At 42.3% G+C, this 23,623-nt stretch overlaps 1 protein-coding gene across 1 annotated transcript in view; it reads right to left on the bottom strand.

Annotated features, from left to right (window-relative positions):
• The window catches only part of LOC142741399 (granulocyte-macrophage colony-stimulating factor receptor subunit alpha-like), a 47,603-nt gene that overhangs the window by 14,497 nt on the left and 9,483 nt on the right, over positions 1 to 23,623 (bottom strand). Inside the window, exons 4-11 of the mRNA XM_075850780.1 lie at positions 20,601 to 20,749; positions 19,373 to 19,511; positions 17,446 to 17,566; positions 17,112 to 17,293; positions 13,887 to 14,023; positions 11,890 to 12,037; positions 5,647 to 5,743; positions 2,191 to 2,275 (exon numbers count right to left, since the gene is read on the bottom strand). Coding sequence (XP_075706895.1) covers positions 2,191 to 2,275; positions 5,647 to 5,743; positions 11,890 to 12,037; positions 13,887 to 14,023; positions 17,112 to 17,293; positions 17,446 to 17,566; positions 19,373 to 19,511; positions 20,601 to 20,749 — 1,058 coding nt within the window. The remainder of the gene's footprint in view (positions 1 to 2,190; positions 2,276 to 5,646; positions 5,744 to 11,889; positions 12,038 to 13,886; positions 14,024 to 17,111; positions 17,294 to 17,445; positions 17,567 to 19,372; positions 19,512 to 20,600; positions 20,750 to 23,623) is intronic.

The raw sequence follows: 23,623 nt of genomic DNA on the forward strand, positions 1-23,623 counted from the left end.
TTTTAATCTGCTGGTCTAGTCTCTGTAATCAATCAATTAGATCAGTTATATATAAACCCTCCCAACTCTGGGCTCCTTGCCAGTTAAAATGGTTCTACCTGGTTCATTAGCTCAGTACTTTGTTAGTATTCCCCGTTTACCCCTCTTTGACTTCTCCCTTATTGCAACTGTATATGACCTGGATTGACTTGATGTTTCTTTTGCCTGCTGATTTGGTACTGCTGTGTAAATATGCTGTGTATGACCAGAACTGTGTTGATTTCTCTCTTGCCTGCTGACTTTGTACTGCATTACTGCTTTGTTGCTGACTTTGACTAGTTTGACTTCCCTACCTGTCTGCTCCACCGTCCGGCAGCTGCTTTGTGAAAGCAAGATAATCTTTTCCACCAACAGGGTTCACTCAGGGTCTGATAGCTAGGCTCCTGATAGTGGGTTCTCCCTTAGGGCGGTTTAACTGCTTTAGGTAGGGCCCTAGTTCCTACAGGGCTAGATCACCACCTCTTGCCAAATCGGGCAGCTAGCGCCAAGTCTGGTGGTGGGTGTGCTTTTGCTGGACTGGTTACTTTTTGTCAGTACCATTACAGTCTGAAATTAAATATTTTGATTAAGCTGTTCATATTTCTGGTGCTTGTAATATAATGGCTGATTCTTCCTCCCGGTTCCAGCCTGAGACATTTTGAGAATTGTTGCCATGGGCCAACGAGGAAGGGGACCATTGTCCAGATTATCTCTGGGGCTTGATATGATCTTAACAATGGACCTTTTGTAGCAGTCAGTGATAGCAGCAACATGAAAAGATTGTTTCCGCCTGACTGCGCTGGTTTTCCTTTATCTTTAAGATTTCAGTTTGTTCTTTAAATTGTCGGGGGCACACTACATTTTCATTTGGTCTTTGTTTATTTTATGAGCACCTGGCTTATTCTAGTGTAATTAAAATTTTGTCTAGCGAGTCCATCTTTATGAACTGCTGTGAACTGCCTCTTGCCCGCCCCACGTAAATTAATGGTCCCTTTTATTTATGTGCTGTCTTTGATGGCACTGCACGCTCCTGCACGCAATTTCATCGGCAGGATATGGCTATTGCGCTGCTTCTGCATTCTAACGGTTTCTAGGAAACCATGTGATGTCATTAATAACCACAGAGGGATTTCCTGTGCAAAGGGAGCATAAAGATATGCAGAGAAAACGCTATCTGCGTCTTCTCTGCATATCTCTGTGTATAGATAACTGGTAACCATGATCTAATGGGCTGTTACCATTAGATCACTGTTATCCATGATCTGTATATAGGGGCTGCTAACCTTTGCCCCAAAGTAAAAAAAAAAAAAAAGTAACATTCAATTCATATAGTTAAATGTAAAAATAAATGAATAAATTAAATAAATGAAAATAAAAAAAATCATTAAAAAAAGTAACAAAACTAAAATGTGCCCCTCTCCCCAAAAATTGCACCTTCTCTGAAACCCACAGACACCAATTTTAGAAAAAAAATTGTGAGACAAAGGCATTTTGCATGGTCGTCAGGTGTTTAGACATTACAATGTTCCTGTCACATAAGATGTATGTTTCTCCAAACATAAATAACTACCCTTAGATATAAATTTTAGTGTGTTCTACCCTGGCGCTATCTGCTTTTGTGCCTTTACGTGAAAAAAAATCTGAACTTGGATGATTAGCACCCATGTACAGATGCTGCGTCTAAAGCTAAGGGAGGGAGATGCTTTTGAAACTAAAAATAGGGTCTTTGTTTTCGGCACTATAGTGACATCACAAGGTTACTTAATGTACGCATATTTGGCATGTTTAGGAGAATTAGAGTATTAATTTTTGGGGTAAATATTATTCATTGAACAAACTACCTTTAAACAAAGAATGAAAAAATGTGGAAAAATTTTATTTTCCGCTAAATGGGACCTACTAAATAAATGGATATCTGCTCCAATTTTAAATAATAAGAAAGCGCTATGTTCCCACAAAAAAAATTATGAAAAATATAGGGTAGACTAAGAAATCATTTTAAAAAAATAATCTTTCGAATTTAGCATTTCAAAAAGTGAAATTTTGCTCTGTGCATGAGGCTCAAAACACCACTTGCCATGAAAGGGTAAAACAAGTTCTTAAAAGATATAAGAAGAGCTGTTATTTTTATTATACTACTAAAAACAAACAATAGTTGAAAAAACTACTTACTGATTTTTCTCTTTGTTCAACTTGTTCAAACACTTTCATTGATGGTTTAGGAACTTGCGGAAACAGTTTTTTCCAGAAACTGAACCTTAAATGCCAAACAGAACTTTATTCAATACAACAGATATGACTGAGATCAGACTCTTGTAATGCTAATAATATAAGTCTCTATGATAACAAACAATTGTGTTTAACCAGTAGAATCTGGTATATCTTTCTTGGTTGCTGGTAATGACCTTACTTGGAACAATTAGTGTCTTCTATATGAAGCCAAGCAAGTGTCATCACTTTCATTTTACTATGAATTAAATATTTTGTGATGGGAAAGCCATTACACCTATAGAAGATAATGAAAAAAAAAAAAAATAGCACTACATAGTCGACCAGGAGTATATGTTAGTTTCTATGTCTAGATTCAAACAGTTATTCATATATAGCAGTAAAGGCCAGTGTAACTCATAGAAAGTGATCAGCAAACTGATCATCGATTCACGCAATCTACTAGCACGTAGCAGGACACAATCCTATTATTCTCTTTAATTTGACAAAACTCAAGTTTAACCCCTTCCCTCTTTAGCCACTTTTGACCTTCATGACAGAGTCTCATTTTTCAAATCTGACATGTTTTACTTTATGTGGTAATAACTTCGGAATGCTTTAATCTATCCAAGCGATTCTGAGAATGTTTTCTCATGACACATTGGACTTTATGTTACTGGCAAAATTTGCTAGATACATTCAGTATTTTAATGTGAAAAACACCAAAATTTAGTGACAAATTTCAAAAATGTGAATTATTTTTCTAAATTTAAATGTATCTGCTTGTAAAACAGGCAGTTATACCACACAAAATAGTCGCTAATTAACATCCCCCATATGTCTACATTAGATTGACATCGTTTTTTGAACATCCTTTTATTTTTCTAGGACGTTACAAGGCTTAGAACTTTAGCAGCAATTTCTCACATTTTCAAGAAAATTTCAAAATGCTATTTTTACAGGGGTCAGTTCAGTTGTGAAGTGGCTTTTAGGGCTTTATATATTAGAAACCTCGAAAAAGTCACCCCATTTTAAAAACTTCACCGCTCAAAGTATTCAAAACAGCATTTAGAAAGTTTCTTAACCCTTTAGACGTTTCACAGGAATTAAGCTAAAGTAGAGGTGAAATTTACAAATTAAATTTTCTGTTTTTGCAGAAATTCATTTTTAATCCATTTTTTTTGTAACACAAAGTTTTACTAGAGAAAAACAACTCAATATTTATTGCCCAGGTTCTGCAGTTTTAGGAAATATCCCACATGTGGCCCTAGTGTGCTAATGGACTGAAATACCGTCTTCAGAAGCAAAGGAGCACCTAGTGGATTTTATGCCTCCTTTTTATTAGAATATATTTTAGGCACCATGTCGGGTTTGAAGGGCTCTTGCAGTGCCAAAACAGTGGAAATCCCCCAAAAGTGACCCAATTTGGGAAACTACACACCTTAAGGAAATGATCTAGGGGTATAGTGAGCATTTTGACCCTACAGGTTTATTGCAGAAATTATTGGAAGTAGGCCGTGAAAATGGAAATATACATTCTTTCAAAGAAAATGTAGGTTTAGCTAATTTTTTCTCATTTCCACAAGGACTAAAGGAGAAAAAGCACCACAAAATTTCTAAAGCAATTTCCCCCGAGTAAAACAATACCCCATATGTGGTAATAAATGGCTGTTTGGACACACGGCAGGGCTTAGAAGGGAAAGAGCGCCATTTGGCTTTTGGAGCTCAAATTTAGCAGGAATGGTTTGCGGAGGCCATGTCACATTTGCAGAGGCCCTGAGGGGACAAAACAATGAAAATGCCCAAAAAGTGACTCCATTTAGGAAACTACACCCCTTGAGGAATCCATCTAGGGGTGTAGTTAGCATTTTGAATTGGGCAGTGAAAATAAAAATAATCCTTTTTCTTCAATAAGACGTAGCTTTAGCTCAAATTTTTTTATTTTCTCAACAAATAAAGGAAAAAAAGAACCCCAACATTTGTAAAGCAACTTCTCTGGAGTACGGAAAAACCCCATATGTGGTCATAAACTGTTTATTTGGGCACATGGCAAGGAACAGAACAGGAGTGGCATTTGGCTTTTGGAGCACATATTTTGCTGGATTGGTTTCTTGACACCATGTCTCAAAAAATAAAGCAGAAAAAGAACTCCAACATTTGTTAAGCAATTTCTCCCGAGTATGGCAATACCCCATATGTGGTTATAAACAAATTTTTGGTCACACGGCAGGGCTCAGAAGGGAAAGAGTGCCATTTGGCTTTCGGAGTACAGATTTTGCTGGATTGGTTTCTGGTCGCTATGTAGCATTGGCAAAACCCCTGTGGGACCAAAACAGTGGAAACCCCCCCAAAAGTGACCCCCATTTTGTAAACTACACCCCTCAAAGTATTCACCTAGGGGTGTAGTGAGCATGTTAACCCTGCAGGTGTTTTGCATAAATTAGTGTTCACTCGATATTGCAGAGTGAAAATTGGATTTTTCAATAGATATGCCAATATGTGGTGCACAGCTTGTGCCACCATAACAAGACAGCTCTCTAATTATTATGCTGTGTTTCCCGGTTTTAGAATCACCCTACATGGGGTCCTAATCTTTTGCCTGCACATTTGACAGGGCTCAGGATTGAGATCGCTGCATCTGAGGGGTTAATGGCAAGTATCTGAGCTAGCTCCGGTTCCTGCCATTACAAGTGGATGTCAGCTGTAACATACAGCTGATATCCACCACTGATGACCGGCGGCTAAGGAAGCCTTTCAGGCCCCGCCTCCGGGCGGGGGCTTAAAGTTTTCCATGCTAAGCACATTGGGAGGCCAGTATTAGGCCACCGGTTGCCATTGCAGCCGACACCCCAGCAATTTAATTGCTGGGGTGTCGATGAGCTGCAAACACCTTAAATGAAGCGATCGCTTTTGACGGCTGCATTTAAGGGGTTAATGGCGGGGATCGAAGCTGACTTCGGTCCTCGCCGTTACAGCAGGATGTCAGCTGTCAGATACAGCTGACATCCTGGGATGATGGCACTGACTCAGCTTCTGAGCCGGTGCCATGCATTTGTCGTAAGTATACGACATTTTGCGGGAAGCACTGGCTTCTTGAGCCGTTTTTCATTGGGTCAATAGAAAAACAGCTCCAAAAACATGTTTTTTTCTTTTCCTTTGAAAAAAGCGCCGTATTTTACAGCCGTTTTTTGTTTAGCGTGTGAACGCACCCTAAAAGTGTGAAATGAAATCACCCAATGTTTCCCAACGGCAGATGAATAGCAGATTAATTCACTCATCTATATTCATAGCTCATAAAAATTATTGGTTTCTATACCCTGTTATTGATGTTTGGGGATCTCTGGGATGTATCTGTGTATATTAACAGCTATCATCGTCATTTAGTAACAAGACAATAGTCATGACTAAGTAATACTTTACCTGTAACACAGAAATATAAGAGCAATAAGAATAATAACTGTGCCCACTCCTAGTACAATCACAATGTGATATGCTGTTAGCTGTCTTGAATTATATCCTAAGGAAAATAAAACATACATTAAACAAAATAGGCAATAAAAAAAAGGAATGATTTAAAAACAATTCATTTACTTTTAAAAAATCATTCTGCGTAATCTAAATTAATAGCTGTTTCAGTTTGAACAATACAAATTTTAGCCGCACCACAGAGTAGAATAGATACAAAATGCTGCACATGGTGGGTAAGAGAACTAAAACTGACATTTTTCACGGCCGATTTCACACACGTTCGTCTGAATATAGCCTTAAAGTAGATAAAAGTGGTGGTAAAAGCAGTTGTCATATATATAAATAGATCAGTCAGTGTGTTTATTGTAACTTTGTAATTAGTCTTTATTAAAAATTTGTTCTACTTTTGGAGATACAGCTGTTCTGTATTCTCTATACTGAACAGCTGTATCTTTGTTTTACACTGAATCCATCAGTCCCGTGGACCTGACAGGTTCAGTGTTGGCGGGTCCTGCATGTCCGTCACACGCAGGAACCTGCTGACACTGAACCTGTCGGGTCCACGGGACTGATGGATTCAGTGTAAAACAAAGATACAGCTGTTCAGTATAGAGAATACAGAACAGCTGTATCTCCAAAAGTAGAACAAATTTTTAATAAAGACTAATTACAAAGTTACATCAAACACACTGACTGATCTATTTATTTATTTATTTAAAAAAAAAAAAATGCCCTCCATAGCCTTTAAGGAGAGACTAAATACTATAAAAAAAAAAAATCACGTCTAATGACGGTGTATAATTATTATCAACATTGAAATCCTCTGTAAATTTACTAAGAAAATTTAATCTATGACTATATTAGCAGGGGTGGCACGGGACTATTTTAGTAGGGGTGGAAGAGAAAGAGAGAGCAATATACGAGAGCAGGGCCGCCATCAGGGGGGTATTAGGGGTACTTCTGTAAGGGGCCCGGCCAACCCTAATTGAAAGGGGGGCCCTGCCACTGCCACGACTTGCATTTGGTAGAAAAAACATGCCCCTGCAATGGGGCCTGTTCTTTTCACCAAAGTAATGTCGTGAGCTGCGGGCCCCCCTCTCGTCGTGGGGGCCGTCAAACACCGCCCGATTGCGCGTGCGCCCGTCCGCTCGTGCGTGCCCGCGCGCGTAACCGCGAGCGCCGGAGCGCACACCCGCGAACGAGACACCGACGGGCACACAAGGACAGCGACGCAGAGACAGCTTACTTGGGCCACCTCCTCCTTCGCCTCCTCCTCCTAAGCCTCGTCGTCCTCCTCCTCTTCCTCCTCCTAAGCCTCGTCCTCCTCCTAAGCCTCGTCCTCCTCCTCATCTGCCTCCTAAGCCTCCTCCTCCTCCTAAGCCTCGTCCTCCTCCGCCTCATATTTCTCCTAAGCCTCGTCCTCCTCCGCCGCCTCGGCCTCCTCTGCCTCCTCCGCCTAGGCCTCCTCCGCCGCCTCGTCCTCCTCCGCCTCCTAAGCCTTGTCCTCCACCGCCTCCTCCTCCTCCGCCTCCTAAGCCTCGTCCTCCACCGCCTCCTCCGCCTCCTAAGCCTCGTCCTCCTAAGCCTCGGAGTCGTCCTCCTCCGCCTCGTCCTCCTCCTCCTAAGCCTCGTCCTAAGCCTCGTCCTCCTCCTCCTCCTAAGCCTCATCCTCCTCCTCCTAAGCCTCGTCCTCTTCCTCCTCCTCCTAAGCCTCGTCCTATTCCTCCTCCTCCTAAGCCTTGTCCTCTTTCGTCCTCCTCAGCCTCCTCCGCCTCCTAAGCCTCATCCTCCTCCTAAGCCTAGTCCTCCTCCACCTCCTAAGCCTCGGCCTCCTGCTCCTCCTCGGCCTCCTCCGCCGCCTCGTCCTCCTCCGCCTCCTAAGCCTCGTCCTCCTCCACCTCCTAAGCCTCGTCCTCCTCCGCCTCGTCCTCCTAAGCCTCCTCCTCCGCCTCCTAAGCCTCGTCCTCCTCCGCCTCCTAAGCCTCGTCCTCATCCGCCTCCTAAGCCTCGTCCTCATCCGCCTCGTCCTCCGCCGCCTCGTCCGCCTAGGCCTCCTCCTAAGCCTCGTCCTCCTCCGCCTCGTCCTCCTCCGCCTCCTAAGCCTCGTCCTCCTCCTCCGCCTCGTCCTCCTCCTCCGCCTCGTCCTCCTCCGCCTCCTAAGCCTTGTCCTCCTCCGCCTCCTAAGCCTCGTCCTCCTCCGCCTCGTCCTCCTAAGCCTCCTCCGCCGCCTTGTCGTCCTCGTCCGCCTCCGCCTCGTCCTCCTCCGCCTCGTCCTCCTCCGCCTCCTAAGCCGCCTCCGCCTCGTCCTCCTCCGCCTCGTCCTCCTCCGCCTCCTAAGCTGCCTCCGCCTCGTCCTCCTCCGCCTCCTAAGCCGCCTCCGCCTCGTCCTCCTCCGCCTCGTCCTCCTAAGCCTCCTCCTCCGCCTTGTCCTCCTCGTCCTCCTCCTCCTCGTCCTCCGCCTCGTCCGCCTCCGCCTCGTCCTCCTCCGCCTCGTCCTCCTCCACCTCGTCCTCCTCCGCCTCCTAAGCCGCCTCCGCCTCGTCCTCCTCCGCTTCGTCCTCCTCCTCCGCGTAGCTGCGTAAGGAGAGGGGGAGGAGTCCAAATGTAGCGCGGCGGCAGGCGTTCTACAATCCACGCCATTTTCTGGAGCCTCGCTGGCAGTGAAGGACTGGACGTCTGGACCGAAGACATCGCCTGGAAGACATCGCCTGACAACGAGGACTGGAGTGGGAGCAGCTCTTCTGACAGTGAGTAAAGTGTCTCAAAGTGCTGATTAAGTATGGCCCTGTTCACACAGTGTATTTTGCAGGCAGAAAAAATCGGCCTCAATATTCCTTAAAGAATTTTGAGGCAGATTTTGACCTGCCCACACTATCTTGCTGCGTTTTTTGCTGCGTTTTTTGCCTGCGGCGATTGAGGACAGCAGACAAAAAACGCAGCGAAAAATGCATTTTCTGCCTCCCATTGATTTCGATGGGAGGTCAGAGGCAGAACCGCGGCAAGAAAGGACGTGCTGCTTTTTCTTTTTTTCCGCGACTGGCTCCCATTGACTTCAGATTAAATCAATGGGAGGCGGTTTTGGAAGTTTTTTGGCCCTGATTCCGACGCAGTGTCCGAGTCAATATCAAGGCCCAAAAACTCTGTGAACTGGGCCTTATTGTTAGGGTAGGAACACACTAGGCGTGAACACTGCGGATTTTATGCAACACATTTTATTGCGGAAAATCCGCAGCGTATTACAGTCGCAGCAGAGTGGATGAGATTTGAACAAATCTCATCCACACGTTGCAAAAAAAGTTGACCTGCAGTGTGTTTTTTTAAGCCGCAGCATCTCAATTTATGCTGCAGAATCGCTGCTCCTCTGTTGCGGAAATGCTGCGGTTCTGCCGCAAAAATCACAAATGAGAAAAAAAAAGGTATTTTTTTTAATTTATAAAAAAGTTTAGACTTGCCCCGGCCGTAGTTTAGGTGACGCGATCCTCTGTTCTTAGCACAGCCCAGCCTCCTGTCATGACGTTTCATCCCATGTGACTGCTGTAGCGGTCACATGGTCTACAGCGTCATCCCAAGAGGCGGGCGGGGCTCCGTTCAGAAGAGAGAGATGCGTCGCCTAAACTACGGCCGGGGCAAGTCTAACCTTTTTTTTCCCTGCAGGATTCCCGCAGCGGACGTGCCTCACGAAACCTGCGCCACTATTTGGTGCGGTTTTGCTGGCGGAATTCCCTGCGGCTACCGGGGCGGATAAGTTGTGTAGTTTTACTCAGCATATCCGCCTAGTGTGTTCCTACCCTTATGATGTGCTCCTGGGAGCTGCTGCCTGTCTCTAAATAGGCAGTTGGTTCAGTAGAATTTGCAATTATTTTTTTATGTGAACCAGCTTAAAAAAATACAAAACTTGAGGCTGCTGGATTCACATGAGCATGTTCGGTCCGTAAAGGACGGAACATATTTCGGCCGCCAGTCCTGGACCGAACATACTGCAGGGAGCCGGGCTCCTAGTATCATAGTTATGTACGACGCTAGGAGTCCCTGCTTCTCCGTGGAACTACTGTCCCATACTGAAAACATGATTACAGTACGGGACAGTTGTCCTGCAGCGAGGCAGGGACTCCTAGCATTGTACATAACTATGATGCTAGGAGCCCGGCTCCCTGCACTGTGTTCGGTCCGGGACTCGCGGCCGAAATATGTTCGTGTGGCGCAGCACAATGTAGTTACATCCTCAGGATAGGCCATCAATAGCTGATGGGTCGGTCCGAGCGCTGCTTCCTCTTCATTTCTACTTGCTCACTGTGAATCGTCGTCACGGATGTAGCGCCGATTCACAGTATTGCAGCATTCTCACAATGAAATGAATGTGAGGAGGCTGCAATACTCTGAATTGCACTACATCTGTGTCGACGATTCTCAGAGAGCAAGTAGAAATGAAGAGGTAGCATGATGTAGTGCTGGACGGAGTACCGTTAACAGGCGGTGCCACGGTAGGGGGGCCCAGAAAATGTAGCTGTATGGGGCCCTGAAATTCCTGATGGCGGCCCTGTACGAGAGGGTGCTGATCAACTGTTCAAATGTAAGTTCCTATTAGTAGAGTAGAAAGCAGTACAGTACCATGGAGAAGATGAGTGTTTATTATGAGGGCACTGTGACTGGCTTATTTGTATGTATGCTGACATAACAGTAACTATTTTGTGAACAATTTTATGTGATTATTTTACGGTCACATCTATATGGAGGCACAATATGGATAATTCTGTGTGGTTGGCGCAATGGCATAGGCGCTGTGGCTCCTTTTTTTTAAAGTTTTTTTTTTTTCATGCACAGCGGCACTTCTGGTCATCCTGCTGTGCAGTCCTATTCACTGTAATTAAGCTTGTTTGCAGTTCCTTTCACAGCTGGTGGGCGGAAACACCACTATGCGTCGAAAAAGCTTCTGCCCCTCTATTTTTGGGATTGGCAGGGGTCCCAGTGGTCCATCCTTCCCACCGATGTTAATGTTATGGCTTTTGCTAGCAATATGTCATAACATTAGGGAATACACCTTTAAGGGATCACTAGGCATCACTAGCTCTGCCAGCACCATATTAAGATTTCAATCAGGGTGTGATTTGGAGGGGGGTTGCGTAAATATGAAAATTTGACATTAGGCATGTTTCTATACTTCCATGACCTGAACAGCAACTAGCTAACAGGCCACCACTGTTAGGGTATGTTCACACGAGGTCATTACGTCCGTAATTGACGGATGTATTTCGGCCGGAAGTCCCGGACCGTACACAGTGCAGGGAGCCGGGCTCCTAGCATCATAGTTCTGTACGACGCTAGGAGTCCCTGCCTCTCCGTGGAACTACGGTCCTGTACTGAAAACATGATTACAGTACGGGACAGTTGTCCGGCAGCGAGGCAGGGACTCCTAGCATCGTACATAACTATGATGGTAGGAGCCCGGCTCCCTGCACTGTGTACGGTCCGGTACTTGCGTCCGAAATACGTCCGTCAATTACGGACGTAATGACCTCGTGTGAACATACCCTAATACAGCCATTTTCAAAAGGAGTGCATATATAATGTACCTTACTATAAAATATAGTATTCAATAGAGCACTTAAAAATATTTTAAGATATACAGTAAGAAACATACATTAACATATGGTATGGAACACTTTCCCTACTTTTTAGCAGTTATTTATACTATGTACTTTGTGGGCCGGGATCTTCCTGCTTCCATGCCATTGAATGCCTTTGCCTTTACCAGTGCACAGGATACAGATTATCAGAGGAACAAATGCCAGACTTATCAGCACCATTAAAGAGGCACAGAAGTCAGATGTGAATAGTGGAAAAGTGTCAAAAATAATATATATATCTTTTTTTGAAAGCATTCCATAGACATATGACGTATGCCTAGGAAAAAAAATAGTTTGGAGGGATTTGTTGGATGTTTACTATGCAATTGTGTTTCTTCCACAACATAGTTACCGCCAGATGTGTCTGACAGCCACTCATTTCTAACAACTACCACAGAATTAACTCTAGATTCTGGGAATTTTGTGTCAGTATTTTGTCAGTTGCCCATTAGCCAACAATCTGAAGTTAGTGTGGTATTGATAATACGTGGGGGCTGCAAACAGAGGAAAATACTGGGTTACTGTACATAAAATCCCTAAATCCCCACTCTTGTTATGAACTGTTACTTGCCAGTTCTGTGTGGTTCGCTCCATTCACTCCACTCATCATAAGTTGAACAATCGTTGATCCATTTAGCCCTCATGGTTACAGTAGCACTTTCATTTGGCTGGAATGTTGTGGTTTTATAAATATTGTCCTGAATATTTACATCGATTCCCTGAAATTAAACACACATTGAAAAAAAAAAAGTTATTTGTAATTTTAGATGCATTGATATAACAATTCAATAAGTTATCTCTTGTTTTGCTCCCATCTGCACCAGCGGCTGTTAGGAGCTTCCTTTGGAATTTTTTATGGTAAAAATATGGATGGCTGCATGCATTTTACTATCACAACCATGGTGGACCCCTAAGTCAATAGGGTCATCATGTGCCACTGGTGTCCGTCATGCAACGGGTTTGTCACTCTGGTGTGCCTTATATTATAACCCAAAGCCACAATGCAGATGTGAGCAGATCCTTACAGTGACATTTTTAGGAAGAACAAGGAAATGTTTTTCCTACTTGCTGTAGGTTAGCAAGTAGAGGGAGAGAAATAACATGGCTGCAAGATCAGCCTACACATGCAACTATGGTGACACATACACCATATGAACAAAAGTATTGGGACACCTACACATTACAACTACAAAAGCTCTTGTGAAATCCCATTCTATATCCATAGGCATTAATATGGAGTTGGTCCCCCCTTTGCAGCTAAAACATCTTCCACTTTCTACAAGAGTTTGCAGTGTGTCTGTTGACATTTTTTCCCATTCATCCAGAAGAGCATTTGTGAGGTCAGGACACTGATGTTGGATGAGAGGACTTGCCTCACAATCTCCATTCCAGTTAATCCCAAAGGTGTTTGATGGGGTTGAGGTCAGTGCGGGCCAGTCAAGTTCTTCCTCACCAAACTCATCCAACCATGCCTTTATGGACCTTGCTTTGTGCATTGGTTCACAGTCATGCTGGAAGAGAAAAGACCCGACCCTAAACTGTTTCCTCAAGGTTGGAAGAATACAGTTGTCCAAAATGTCTTGGTAAGCTAAAGTATTGAGCGTTTCCTTCACTAGAACTAAGGAGCGTAGGCCAAGCCCTGAAAAACAACCCCATAGAACTATCCCTCCTCCACCAAATTTAACAGTTGACACAATGCAGTCAGGCAGCTAATATGCACCTGGCATTCGACAAACACAGACTCGTCCATCAGACTGCCAGAGAGAGAAGTGTGATTAGTCACTCCACAGAACACGTTTCCACTGATCTTGAGTCCAGTGGCGACGTGCTATACACCACTCCATCTGACGCTTGGCGATGTAAGGCTTGCATGCAGCTGCTCGGCCATGGAAACCCAGGCCATGAAGCTCCCGGTGCACGGTTTATGTACTGATGTCAATGCCAGAGGGGTTTTAGAACTCTGCAGTTATTGAGTCCGCAAAGGTTGGTGACTAGTCAGCAGAGCGCTAGCGACTATTATGCACTATGCGCCTCAGCACTCGGCAACCCCGCTCTGTAACTTTACGTGGTCTGCCACTTCATGACTGAGTTGCTGTGGCTTCTAAATACTTCCACTTTACAATAATACCACTCATAGTTGATCATGTAAAATCTAGGAGGGAACAATTTTCCACGAACTGACTTGTTGCAACGGTGGCATCCTCAACAGCACAATGCCCCAATTCAGTGAGCTCTTTTGAATCACCCATTTATTCACAAATGTTTGTACAGGCAGACTACATGTCTAGGTTTTTCGTTTTATAGACCTGTGGCAATGGGACTGAATACAACTTCTGAATTCCATTATTAAAGGCTGTGTCCCAATACTTTTGTCCATATAGTGTAAGTCTACATAGGAGCTGTGCAAACAAAATAGTAGGAGACATTTTAATCAGTTGCTTTATTTGTTATCTATTAATACTATAGTTTTTATTAATATTCACTACTAAAGTATATAAAGTACCAGTGTGTTGAACAGTCAAGTATTCGAGTATTCTTAGTATAAATATATTAACTTAAAATGGTTACCCCTTTTTCTTTGATGTTAATATTATATAAAAAACAGCTTTCTTGATGTACGTCATACGTCTCTGGCTTCTGCCATTTAATTTCAAGTTCATCGGAATTATATGTTAGAGTTATGTTTCTTGGAGGATCTAAAATGACTGAAATTAAGTTTGACAAAGTTACACACAGTTTTACGATTCATCTAAATAAAGAAATAACAAAAAAGTAAGAAATCAAAAGAAGTTGAATTGCTGATAATTGCACAGAACAGCAATAACTGATGATTTGTACCGCATGACATGAGCTGTTTATACCAATACAATACCACCAAAAAGGGGCACAGACACAGTGTAATGTTCAATATAGAGCAACGTTGCTGAACACTATGAGATCTGCTGTGTCTGCGTCCCAGGTAATGACCAAGGTAAACTTGGTGCATCGATCAACAATTAATAAACCCAAAAGAAGAAATGATCGACTAAAGCACAACAAATTAATAGCAAAAATACAAAATTTTATTAACATGAAAATGTAACAAGGTTAAAACTGGAACAGGGAATGAGTCACTCAATAAAAAGACATCGAGAACGATCATGTACCAGTTGTAGATGTAACATAAATCTATACCACACTGTTTGTTAGTTAATACAGCAAAGAGAATAGTACATATACCTATGTAGACCTATAGCTAATAGAGCCAAATGGGTGATGACAAGAAAAGATCCACATGGGATAAGACGCATGTATGTAATGCCTGGGTCACCTCTGTGAGAGTAAATGAGTGGCAATCGTTACATGTAAATACCTGAGTGCAGTGATTGTCTGCATGTATGTGATAGACTATTATAAGCCATAGTGTGTATTTGCAGAATCAATGTTTCAGATAACAACAATGTGCATGGGCTCACAAAGGGGTAACAGGCCAATGACAGGCAAGAAGTCAGTAATGGCTGTAAAATATACCGGTGGACATGATGGAGACGTGGAAAAGGATGTCTGGACCCGACGCGCGTTTCGGCAACTGCCTTCGTCCGGGGTCCCCGTCTCCATCATGTCCACCGGTATGTTTTACAGCCATTACTGACTTCTTGCCTTACATACATGCGTCTTATCCCATGTGGATCTTTTCTTGTCATCACCCATTTGGCTCTATTAGCTATAGATCTACATAGGTATATGTACTATTCTCTTTGCTGTATTAACTAACAAACAGTGTGGTATAGATTTATGTTACATCTACAACTGGTACATGATCGTTCTCGATGTCTTTTTATTGAGTGACTCATTCCCTGTTCCAGTTTTAACCTTGTTACATTTTCATGTTAATAAAATTTTGTATTTTTGCTATTAATTTGTTGGACATGAGCTGTTTGCAGACTTGTAACCTTTATTAAAAATGTAGTAAAATAAAATGCATCCACTGGACCACAAAAACGTTACAAAACGACACTAGGGGTATTAACACACTAAGAGGCTATACTGCAGATTTTCCGCAACGAATTTCATTGCAGAAAATCTGCAGCATAACACAGTAGCAGCAGTGTGGGTAATAATTTTTTTATTGTTGGATGCCATTTACTTTCAATTCCGACAGACAGGCTCCCTGTCAGCTCACTTCCCTTTCACCTTGTGTGCCCCGCTCTTCCACAAGGCCCCAGACGCCTTCTGTGCCCCACCCTATCTGCTTTCCCCTACGGTATGCCTACCAGGTGAAATAGAGGGTAGGACTCAGCCTCTTTTCAAATCCCTGTCATCCCATTCCCCTCCATGGGGGCCTATAACTCCTAGCATGCCCTAACAACTGCAGACATTCAAAACCTGCTGGGAGTTGTAGTTTTCCCCATAGATTGCATTCCACAAGGAACCTTCCTATGCAGTTTTCAAATTGATTGTTGATGGTCACTCGGTTTTGTGGGTAAAACTGCTCTTCATTTGTAAAACCCCGCGGCCATAAACAATCTATTTGAAAGTCGCTGCAGTTTTCGGCCATGATGTGGCATCTACCTGTGAACTTACCCTTCACAGGATATGCCATAAATGCCACCTCTGGGATCACGTATCGGGAGAACGGTGTTGCTCTGACCCAAGTCCATCAATTTCCGCCCACCGCATTCTCCATATACTTCAGTGGATACATGGTCGCACAAAAATGCAGCCTCCTGGAGTGTATGGAGAATGCGACTGACGAGCATCAGTTAAATTTGGGTCATCTAATATTTGTATGTAGCTGTAGAGTGGGTCCCCAGAATCTATTTTACTGGTGGTAATTGTTTTCTCATTTTATTTTTATTATTTTCTTTGTATAACTTCATGTTCTTTACATTTTTGATCCAATTTTTTTCCCCTGGGTCTCAGGCATCCAGCAATACATGAGGGGACTTATTAAAACTGCCATTTCATGTCTTTTTTTTTTTTTTCTTTTTTTTTAGCAATCTGTGACTTTTGGGCTGGTTGCAACTTTGCAACAGTTTTCTGGTGTGGAAAAGTTATTAAATTCCTCCCAAAATTTGTAGCTTTCTTGACTTGCCTTTCCTGATCTAATATGTACATAATGAAATACAGAGAAGAAGCTGGTTATATCTCCTCAGCAGACCAGCTTGTTTCATCTGCCACAGAAGGTCATTGTTGGGCTAATTTAGTCCAATAAGAAATTAATAAAAAATTGAAAGAAGTAAGGCTATATTCGCACTAGGAGGGGGCAACATTACGTGTTCTGTCGGCAATTCCGGTATTTTTCACAGTAATTTAGTGCAGTATTCAGTACTATTCCTGATTTAAAAACTAACAAAAGGAACCAATTAAAGACAATGAGATCCTTCAGTGTAAGTTTGGAACCATTGGAAAACGTATCCGTCACAACATCATGGCTTCCATTATAAATAAAAAGCCATGACGCTAGTGGGATTATAGCCTAAGATTGACATAGAAAGCAAGGTGTAGAAGAAACTTTTTTTGGGGAGGGATGTTTGAGAGTGGGGGGTGTATTTTGATGCCTATTTTTCATTTATTACTGGTAGCACTGGAATTGTACCCCGGTGTTTAGGAAATATTAACGGTAAGTACTTATGGTTGACAGAAAGTTATAATGGTTACATGGGTTATGTACAATTTTGGAAATTATTTTCTTTTTCAAAGCTTAACAAAAATGAAATACTTGATTTTCTTCAAACCACATCTTCTAATGCTTTGGGAAATATAAACTTAATAAAGTAGAAATAATTGATATTAGAAAACACAGCATATTACCATTGTTAATGGGCTGATACAGTTTATCGAAGAACTGGACTGAAGCTTGGTTGCTTATTCCCAACACTTCTACATAAACTTTTGATTTGAAAGTAATATTTGGATGCTTCATAACACATCCTACTTGTCTTCCAAAGGAATCGTTTCTGTAGTCCTGGCACTTGACATACACATTCCTCTGCCTAATCCCAAATAAAATAGACATATAGTCAATATTAATTGTGACTTTGTAATGGGAAGCAGATTGTTAGTATAGTAAGCTCAATAAACACACGCAGTTTTGTGGAAAATATAAGCCTTTTATAATTTGTATTACTATTACTTTTATATTCACCTGAGACTTAAGGAATATTGAGTATCTTCAGGAGCTTCTTTACCCACCGTCCATGAACAGTTCATGATGAAAACATGATATATCACACAGGTAAAATTTGCAGCAGCAGAGTTATTCTTCCCTGAAAAAAAAAAAAATTAAGTTGAACTAAGTAATATATAGATAACACACTGCTTGTTTTTTTTGTTTTTTTTTAAAAGGACTTGGACCCGTACACAAAACCCCACAGGGTGACAATCAGTGGCATAAATTAAGCAGATGCTATGTGCGTAATACCAAATTTCACCTCTTAGTAGGTTACAATGTTCAAACACGGTTTTGACTATTTTTTCACGTGGCACAATGGTTTATTGCGGCATTAGCCATAGGTTTAAATCCATTCAAACTATAATTGTATGGAGTTTGCATGCTTTCCCTGTCTTTGTGTGTGTGTGTGATAATAAACTGTTACCCCAAAATGGACAATGATTAAGTGCAGCAGAAGATGTGAGGTGCGATGGCTTGTAAGGTATTTCCTCCTGACTTTTTGGTAAAACTCATTCCGTAAGACCTTCATAGCATTGGATCTGATGATTGTGCTGCCAATCCACCGAAGATGGAAATTTTGCTCCCAGTTTTATTACCAAACAGTTTTGCATAGCTTAGAAATATGCCTCAGGAGTTTGTCCTAGTATACTATAAACTGGGTTTTATAACATATTTGCATACTACATTATAATTTAGCTATTTCAAGCAGAAATAGTCATTTGCCACATTAGTAATAATTTTGTTAAAGCGACCCCAGAATGTATAGTTAACATACCTGGAGCCTTCCTTTTCAATGTTGCTGCCCATTCCCAGTCCCTTTTCATATAGATAAAATGGCTTCCAGCTTCTCAGACTACCCTATGCACAGTGTGCTTCGGTAGTCTGAGACACGCCCCCTGCTTTCAGATAACCCAGTGCTGATCACTATCAGTGCCTTGAGGCCATCGACAAGTACGGTCACTGTAGATTGCTGCAGATCTTTAGTGCGGAATCCACCCTAATATATTCCACCCATTGACATGTGCCATTGTAACGAGAAAACCAATGTTATTCACTTCATCTGTCAGTGGTTTTAATCTTAAGGCTGAATGGTGTATATACATACTCATAAATGTGCATACATACTAAAAATGTACACCGATATACAAACAAAAAAAAGTGTTGTGAAAATGTAATTCTAAGAAGCATTTTGAGGCAATCTTTGACTCTAAAGAGGAGCAGCCCGCCATTAAGTGTAAGGTGGGTTTTCTTATTAGGTATATAATATGTCTGTTGAATAGTGCATTGATGTTTGAGATGATCTTCTAATTGTATTTTAGAATTGGATTGGGGTTTCTTGGGTCACCGGAGGAAATGATTCTGAGGGCCCAATGTCCATCAATACAGAACCTGTGCATATCCACTTATAATTGTATAGTAATCATTGCTGTTATCATTGCACACACCGGGCATGTCATGAATAAGGTCTAATATGTTATTTGTGAATCAAGTAATAAGAAACAGAACCTGGTTGTAAGTAATTGGCCTCAAAGTCAGCTCCAAATGGTGTGGACCTTGTCTTCTATTGATCCCTTGGGCTATATTATAGGAGAGGCTCATTATTTTGCAGGCTCACCGGAGGATCCTATCATACCAGTCCAACCTTGTGTATACGGTATTTAGTGGTTAACAAGGGTATGTCCAGAGGAATTTAATGTCAAGATACTGATATTATCATTGTTATAATTTGTACATATTCTAAAAAGGGCTGTGTATAATTTTTTCTTCAGAGCCTTGGTGCAGAGGATACATACTGTGGAAATGGCTGTTAGCTGCATACGGTAATATGAATAAACACACATTTCCTATACTATGACTTTATAAGTATATATTTTTGTGAGCAGCATTTAAAAACACTTACCTTCAGGCATATATATTGTCTCTTTACCCCTGTTCACGCTTGTATTGCCATTAAATACAAAGAGTTGAACACTCAGTCCCTTGTGTAATATGAATTCCATATTTTTATAAGCTTTGTGTACAAATGAACACATAGTCACCTACAAGATATAAAAAAAAAATACTGCTGTCTCTTAATAATCAAAGATATTTGTATAGAAATTATAGTCAATACAAAATATTAACAGCCCTATATTAGAAAAAATATATATCTTCTATCCAGCACAAGATGTATCTTCAAGTTAAAAAAGTAATAATAATTCTGAAGGACTCCTAAAGAATAACTGCAACAGGAAACTGAGTTTACTCTATTCAATGCCTATTTTAGGCTATTAAGAACATAATAAAACATCAGTCATATTACTTTTAACATTAATGACTAACCAGGATACGAGGCGTTTGACAATCGTCTTTGTCAGTATTTAGGTCACCCATTATTTCCTCTCATTGTATCTATATGGCATGTCAAAAGGTGATTTAAGGTGGAGTTCCACTTTTTTCTATAAAGTTATAACCACATGGCTACAGTTTCGTCAATTTCAATCCGCTTCCCTGTCAAGAGAAGCGACAGCCGACAATATACAAAACAACTGTCAAACAAGAGAGCCGATGCATGCACAGGGAGAGGTAATATTCTGCTGCCAGACTCCTCCGGCAGTGGCTTCACTCCTGCAGGAACAAAGGATCGGGCACGTTGAAATCCAACATTCCAGCTTCCTCTTTCACATCTATAGTACGAACCCACATCTACCATCTGGGAAGAGTTGGGTCCCATAAACATAAGATCATTCACCATTGCTTCAGAAATTTGCAAGTTCAGACGACTTTTTATTTTACGTGTATGGTCATCTTTAGTCTGTAGTCTCTTGACCGATAAAAGAATATTGTTTATTTTCTAAACTCTTCTATTGCCTAAGACCACTGTATTTTAAGGTCCGTTTTATGGGCACAGTACTCAGATTCCCCTGAACCAAATTTAGATTATGATTTCTTGGTGATCTAAGAACCATGGGAGGTCATATTTATGTGGCCATAATATGGGTGCTAAAATGCGTATTTGAAACAATTCAAAGGAAATAATAATATTTATCACAGGGATGAGGAGAAAATCCTCTTAACAGTCGAGACAACACTTTGAAGCATAACTCAGTATTTCATACATGAAGAATATTTGAAGGTCACATTCTTACTTTCAGTGTTTCACGATATTGCTTCTGAAGAACAACCTTATAAGTGTATTCCGCTATAGACTTTGATATGTTGCAGTTCCAAGTAATATTGATGAGTCCAGGGCAAAGTTTCACTTTGAAATCTTTAAGTAATGGAACAGTGTTTTCTTCTGTATAGTTAGAAAACGTAATGTTAATTTCTAGCACATACTATATTAGTTTAAAGCACATCTTTGATGCTCAATTTACAAATTTATTTTAATTAGAATACTATTTTTATAACTAAATATACTGAATGACATTTAATGTAATCTGAAACAGAACAATATTTACCTGAATTGTCTTAATAGGCAGTGCTGCCAGGGCAATATTATTATACCAAGTCAATACAACACATTACATAACATTACATAATATCACGCTATGCTTTCTATTGAATTTAACCTCTTAAGGGCGCAGCCTATAAACATCAAATGTTTATTTGTTTTTTACTTTAAATAATATTAATATATATTTTTTTTTAAAGTTTTAGGCCTCATTCACACGACAGGGTTTCCCGGCCGGGTGCCGGCCGTTCATAAATCGGCCGGCACCCGGCTGCATTAGGAATAATAGACCCCTAATGGGGCTATTCACACGACCGATTTTTTGACGGCCGGGAAAACCGCGCGTCAAAAAATAGGACATGCTCTATTTTCGGCCGGGTACCCGGCCGCCCGGCTCCCATAGAAGTCTATGGGGCCGGGTAATACACGGCCATCACCGGAATGTGTCCCGAGTGATGGCCGGGTTTTCCACCGCTTGCGCTCTATCTCCTCCTCCTCACAGCACAGAGTGCATGTGAGGAGGAGGAGTTTATGCCATTCGGACGAATGGCTGTACACTGTGTGGCAGGGCCGGGGTGTACAGCAGGTGGAAGGGAGCACTGCGCTGGCTCCCTTCCCCTGCTTGTTTTAAAAGCGCCCTGGCCCGGCGACACCTTCCATGGCGCCGCTAGCAGCAGCTGCTGCTGCGGCTGCTACTACTGTAGCGACGCCACTATAGCAGAGCAGGGAGGTATCTCCCCGCTCTGCTATGTGCTATCTCCATTTTAGCTCCCTGAAGGAGCGGAATCCCCGTGTGTTCGGGGATTCCGCTCCTGGACAGAGCGCTTGATGTCTCTGTCCATATCTGGGCAGTGACATCAGGGGAAACTCCTGAAGCGGAATCCCGAACACATGGGGATTCCCCTTCAGGAGTTGCCGCTGATGTCACTGTCCAGATCTGCCTGGCTCGGAACGGATGCAAAAATAATGCAAACCGGCCGGGAAAAATGGCCGATTTTACCGGCCGATACTCGGGCTCGGGCGGGACCCGGTCGTGTGAATCCCGCCTTAGTTTTACTATGGAACTTGACTTTGCTATCCTTTGATCACTTTTATAATACACTGTAATTCTTCTGTATTGCAGTGTATTATTGCGTAATAGGCACAATAGTATTGCCACATTAATGGGCACATGCACATTGCAGACTTTGGACCCTTTCTTAGCCCCTCTGCTGCTATGAAACCCGTCGTCACTGAGGGGTGACAAAGGGAAGCAGAGATGCATCTATGGTGTTAAACGGCAAGGATCAGAGTTATCTCAGATCCCGGCCTTTAGAGTAAGATGTCGGCTGTTAGTTACAGTTGACACCCACAGATGATGCCACGGACACAGCTTTTGTGCCAGCACCATCACTATGACATAAAAACATGTTTAATTGCACTATTATGTCATGGGGTGGGAAGGGGTTAATGGGGTTATCTGCTTTGGGCAATCCATCTTTGTTTCCCAAAAATAAGATGATTACAGGGTATACTTCTACTGGGTTTCCCAGTGTTCTGCTGTAATCTGCATGGTAATCTGGCAGCAAGTATTCTATATTCCTCCAGTGACACCGCAGGAGAAACAAAGCATTATATATTGCCCATTGAAATCAATTGCCTGTCCGTGTAATGCGCAGACAGCCCGGGACCTCCAGAGTGAGAAGGATACTCTTTGTAACCAGTTTCTTTTTTGGCTTATTGATGAAGATCCTGACTGACGGGCTCCATCTATATACTCAAAATGCCCTAACAGGGTTTTTGAAAATGTGTTTTAATTTTTGATTCACCCATATAACCCATACAACCCTTTAAACTCTGTACTAGTGGAGTATAATGGAGTATAGGTTTTGGCAATAATCACCAATCATGCCACTTATGGCATGAGTCGCTGGATGAGTTGTTTGTTGTGGTTAGGGTCTGATTTGGGTACTTTACACTTATGGTCCATCTTCCAGCTATACTGAAGAGCATATTCACTTCTATTTAATTGTAAATCTGCAGACACAGGCCATATGAGTTTCTCTTCTGCTGTCCGATTCAAATGGATCTTATGGTCCTGTAGTGGTTGGGTTCTGTTATTAAAGACGCAGCTGTATGTGACGCAGCAGTCAGGATGTTGAATGCTGATTTGCATATCAGGCCCTGACACTGCTCGGCCCAGGGGTGGATTATAATGAGGGCAATCTGGGCAAGTGCCCGGGGCCCGAGGCTGGAAGGGGGCCCAGTTCGCCCGGTTCTCCCTTACCAGCTGTTAAAATTACAGCCGGTTCAGAGAACCGGAGTGAAGCGGGACCTCTCACCCAACCAGTGGCGTAGCTATAGGGGCCGCACTACATCAATAAAAAGTTACTATAGTAACTGGAGCTGCGGGCCCGTTACTACAGTAACTACAATATTTACCTTCCTGTTTCCGGTGTGCAGCGCATTACGTCACAACGCTATGCGCCGCACCCAACATCCTGATCCTGGATAGAGTCAGGACAACCGCATCGGCTGAAGAGGAGGGTAAGTTTAATATTCCTGTCTGTTTGAAGCTGATTGGCGGGGTCCGACTCCCAGGACCACCGCCAATCACCTGTTTTGAAGGGGCCGCAGCGCTCGTACGAGAGCTGGTGCTTCCCCTTCATTCCGGTCACTTGCTCACATTGTGAATCCGTGTCCGCGATTCACAGTGTGAGCCAGTAAGGGAAATGAAGG

Source organism: Rhinoderma darwinii, chromosome 2, assembly GCF_050947455.1.
Source record: "Rhinoderma darwinii isolate aRhiDar2 chromosome 2, aRhiDar2.hap1, whole genome shotgun sequence".
NCBI lineage: Eukaryota > Metazoa > Chordata > Amphibia > Anura > Rhinodermatidae > Rhinoderma > Rhinoderma darwinii.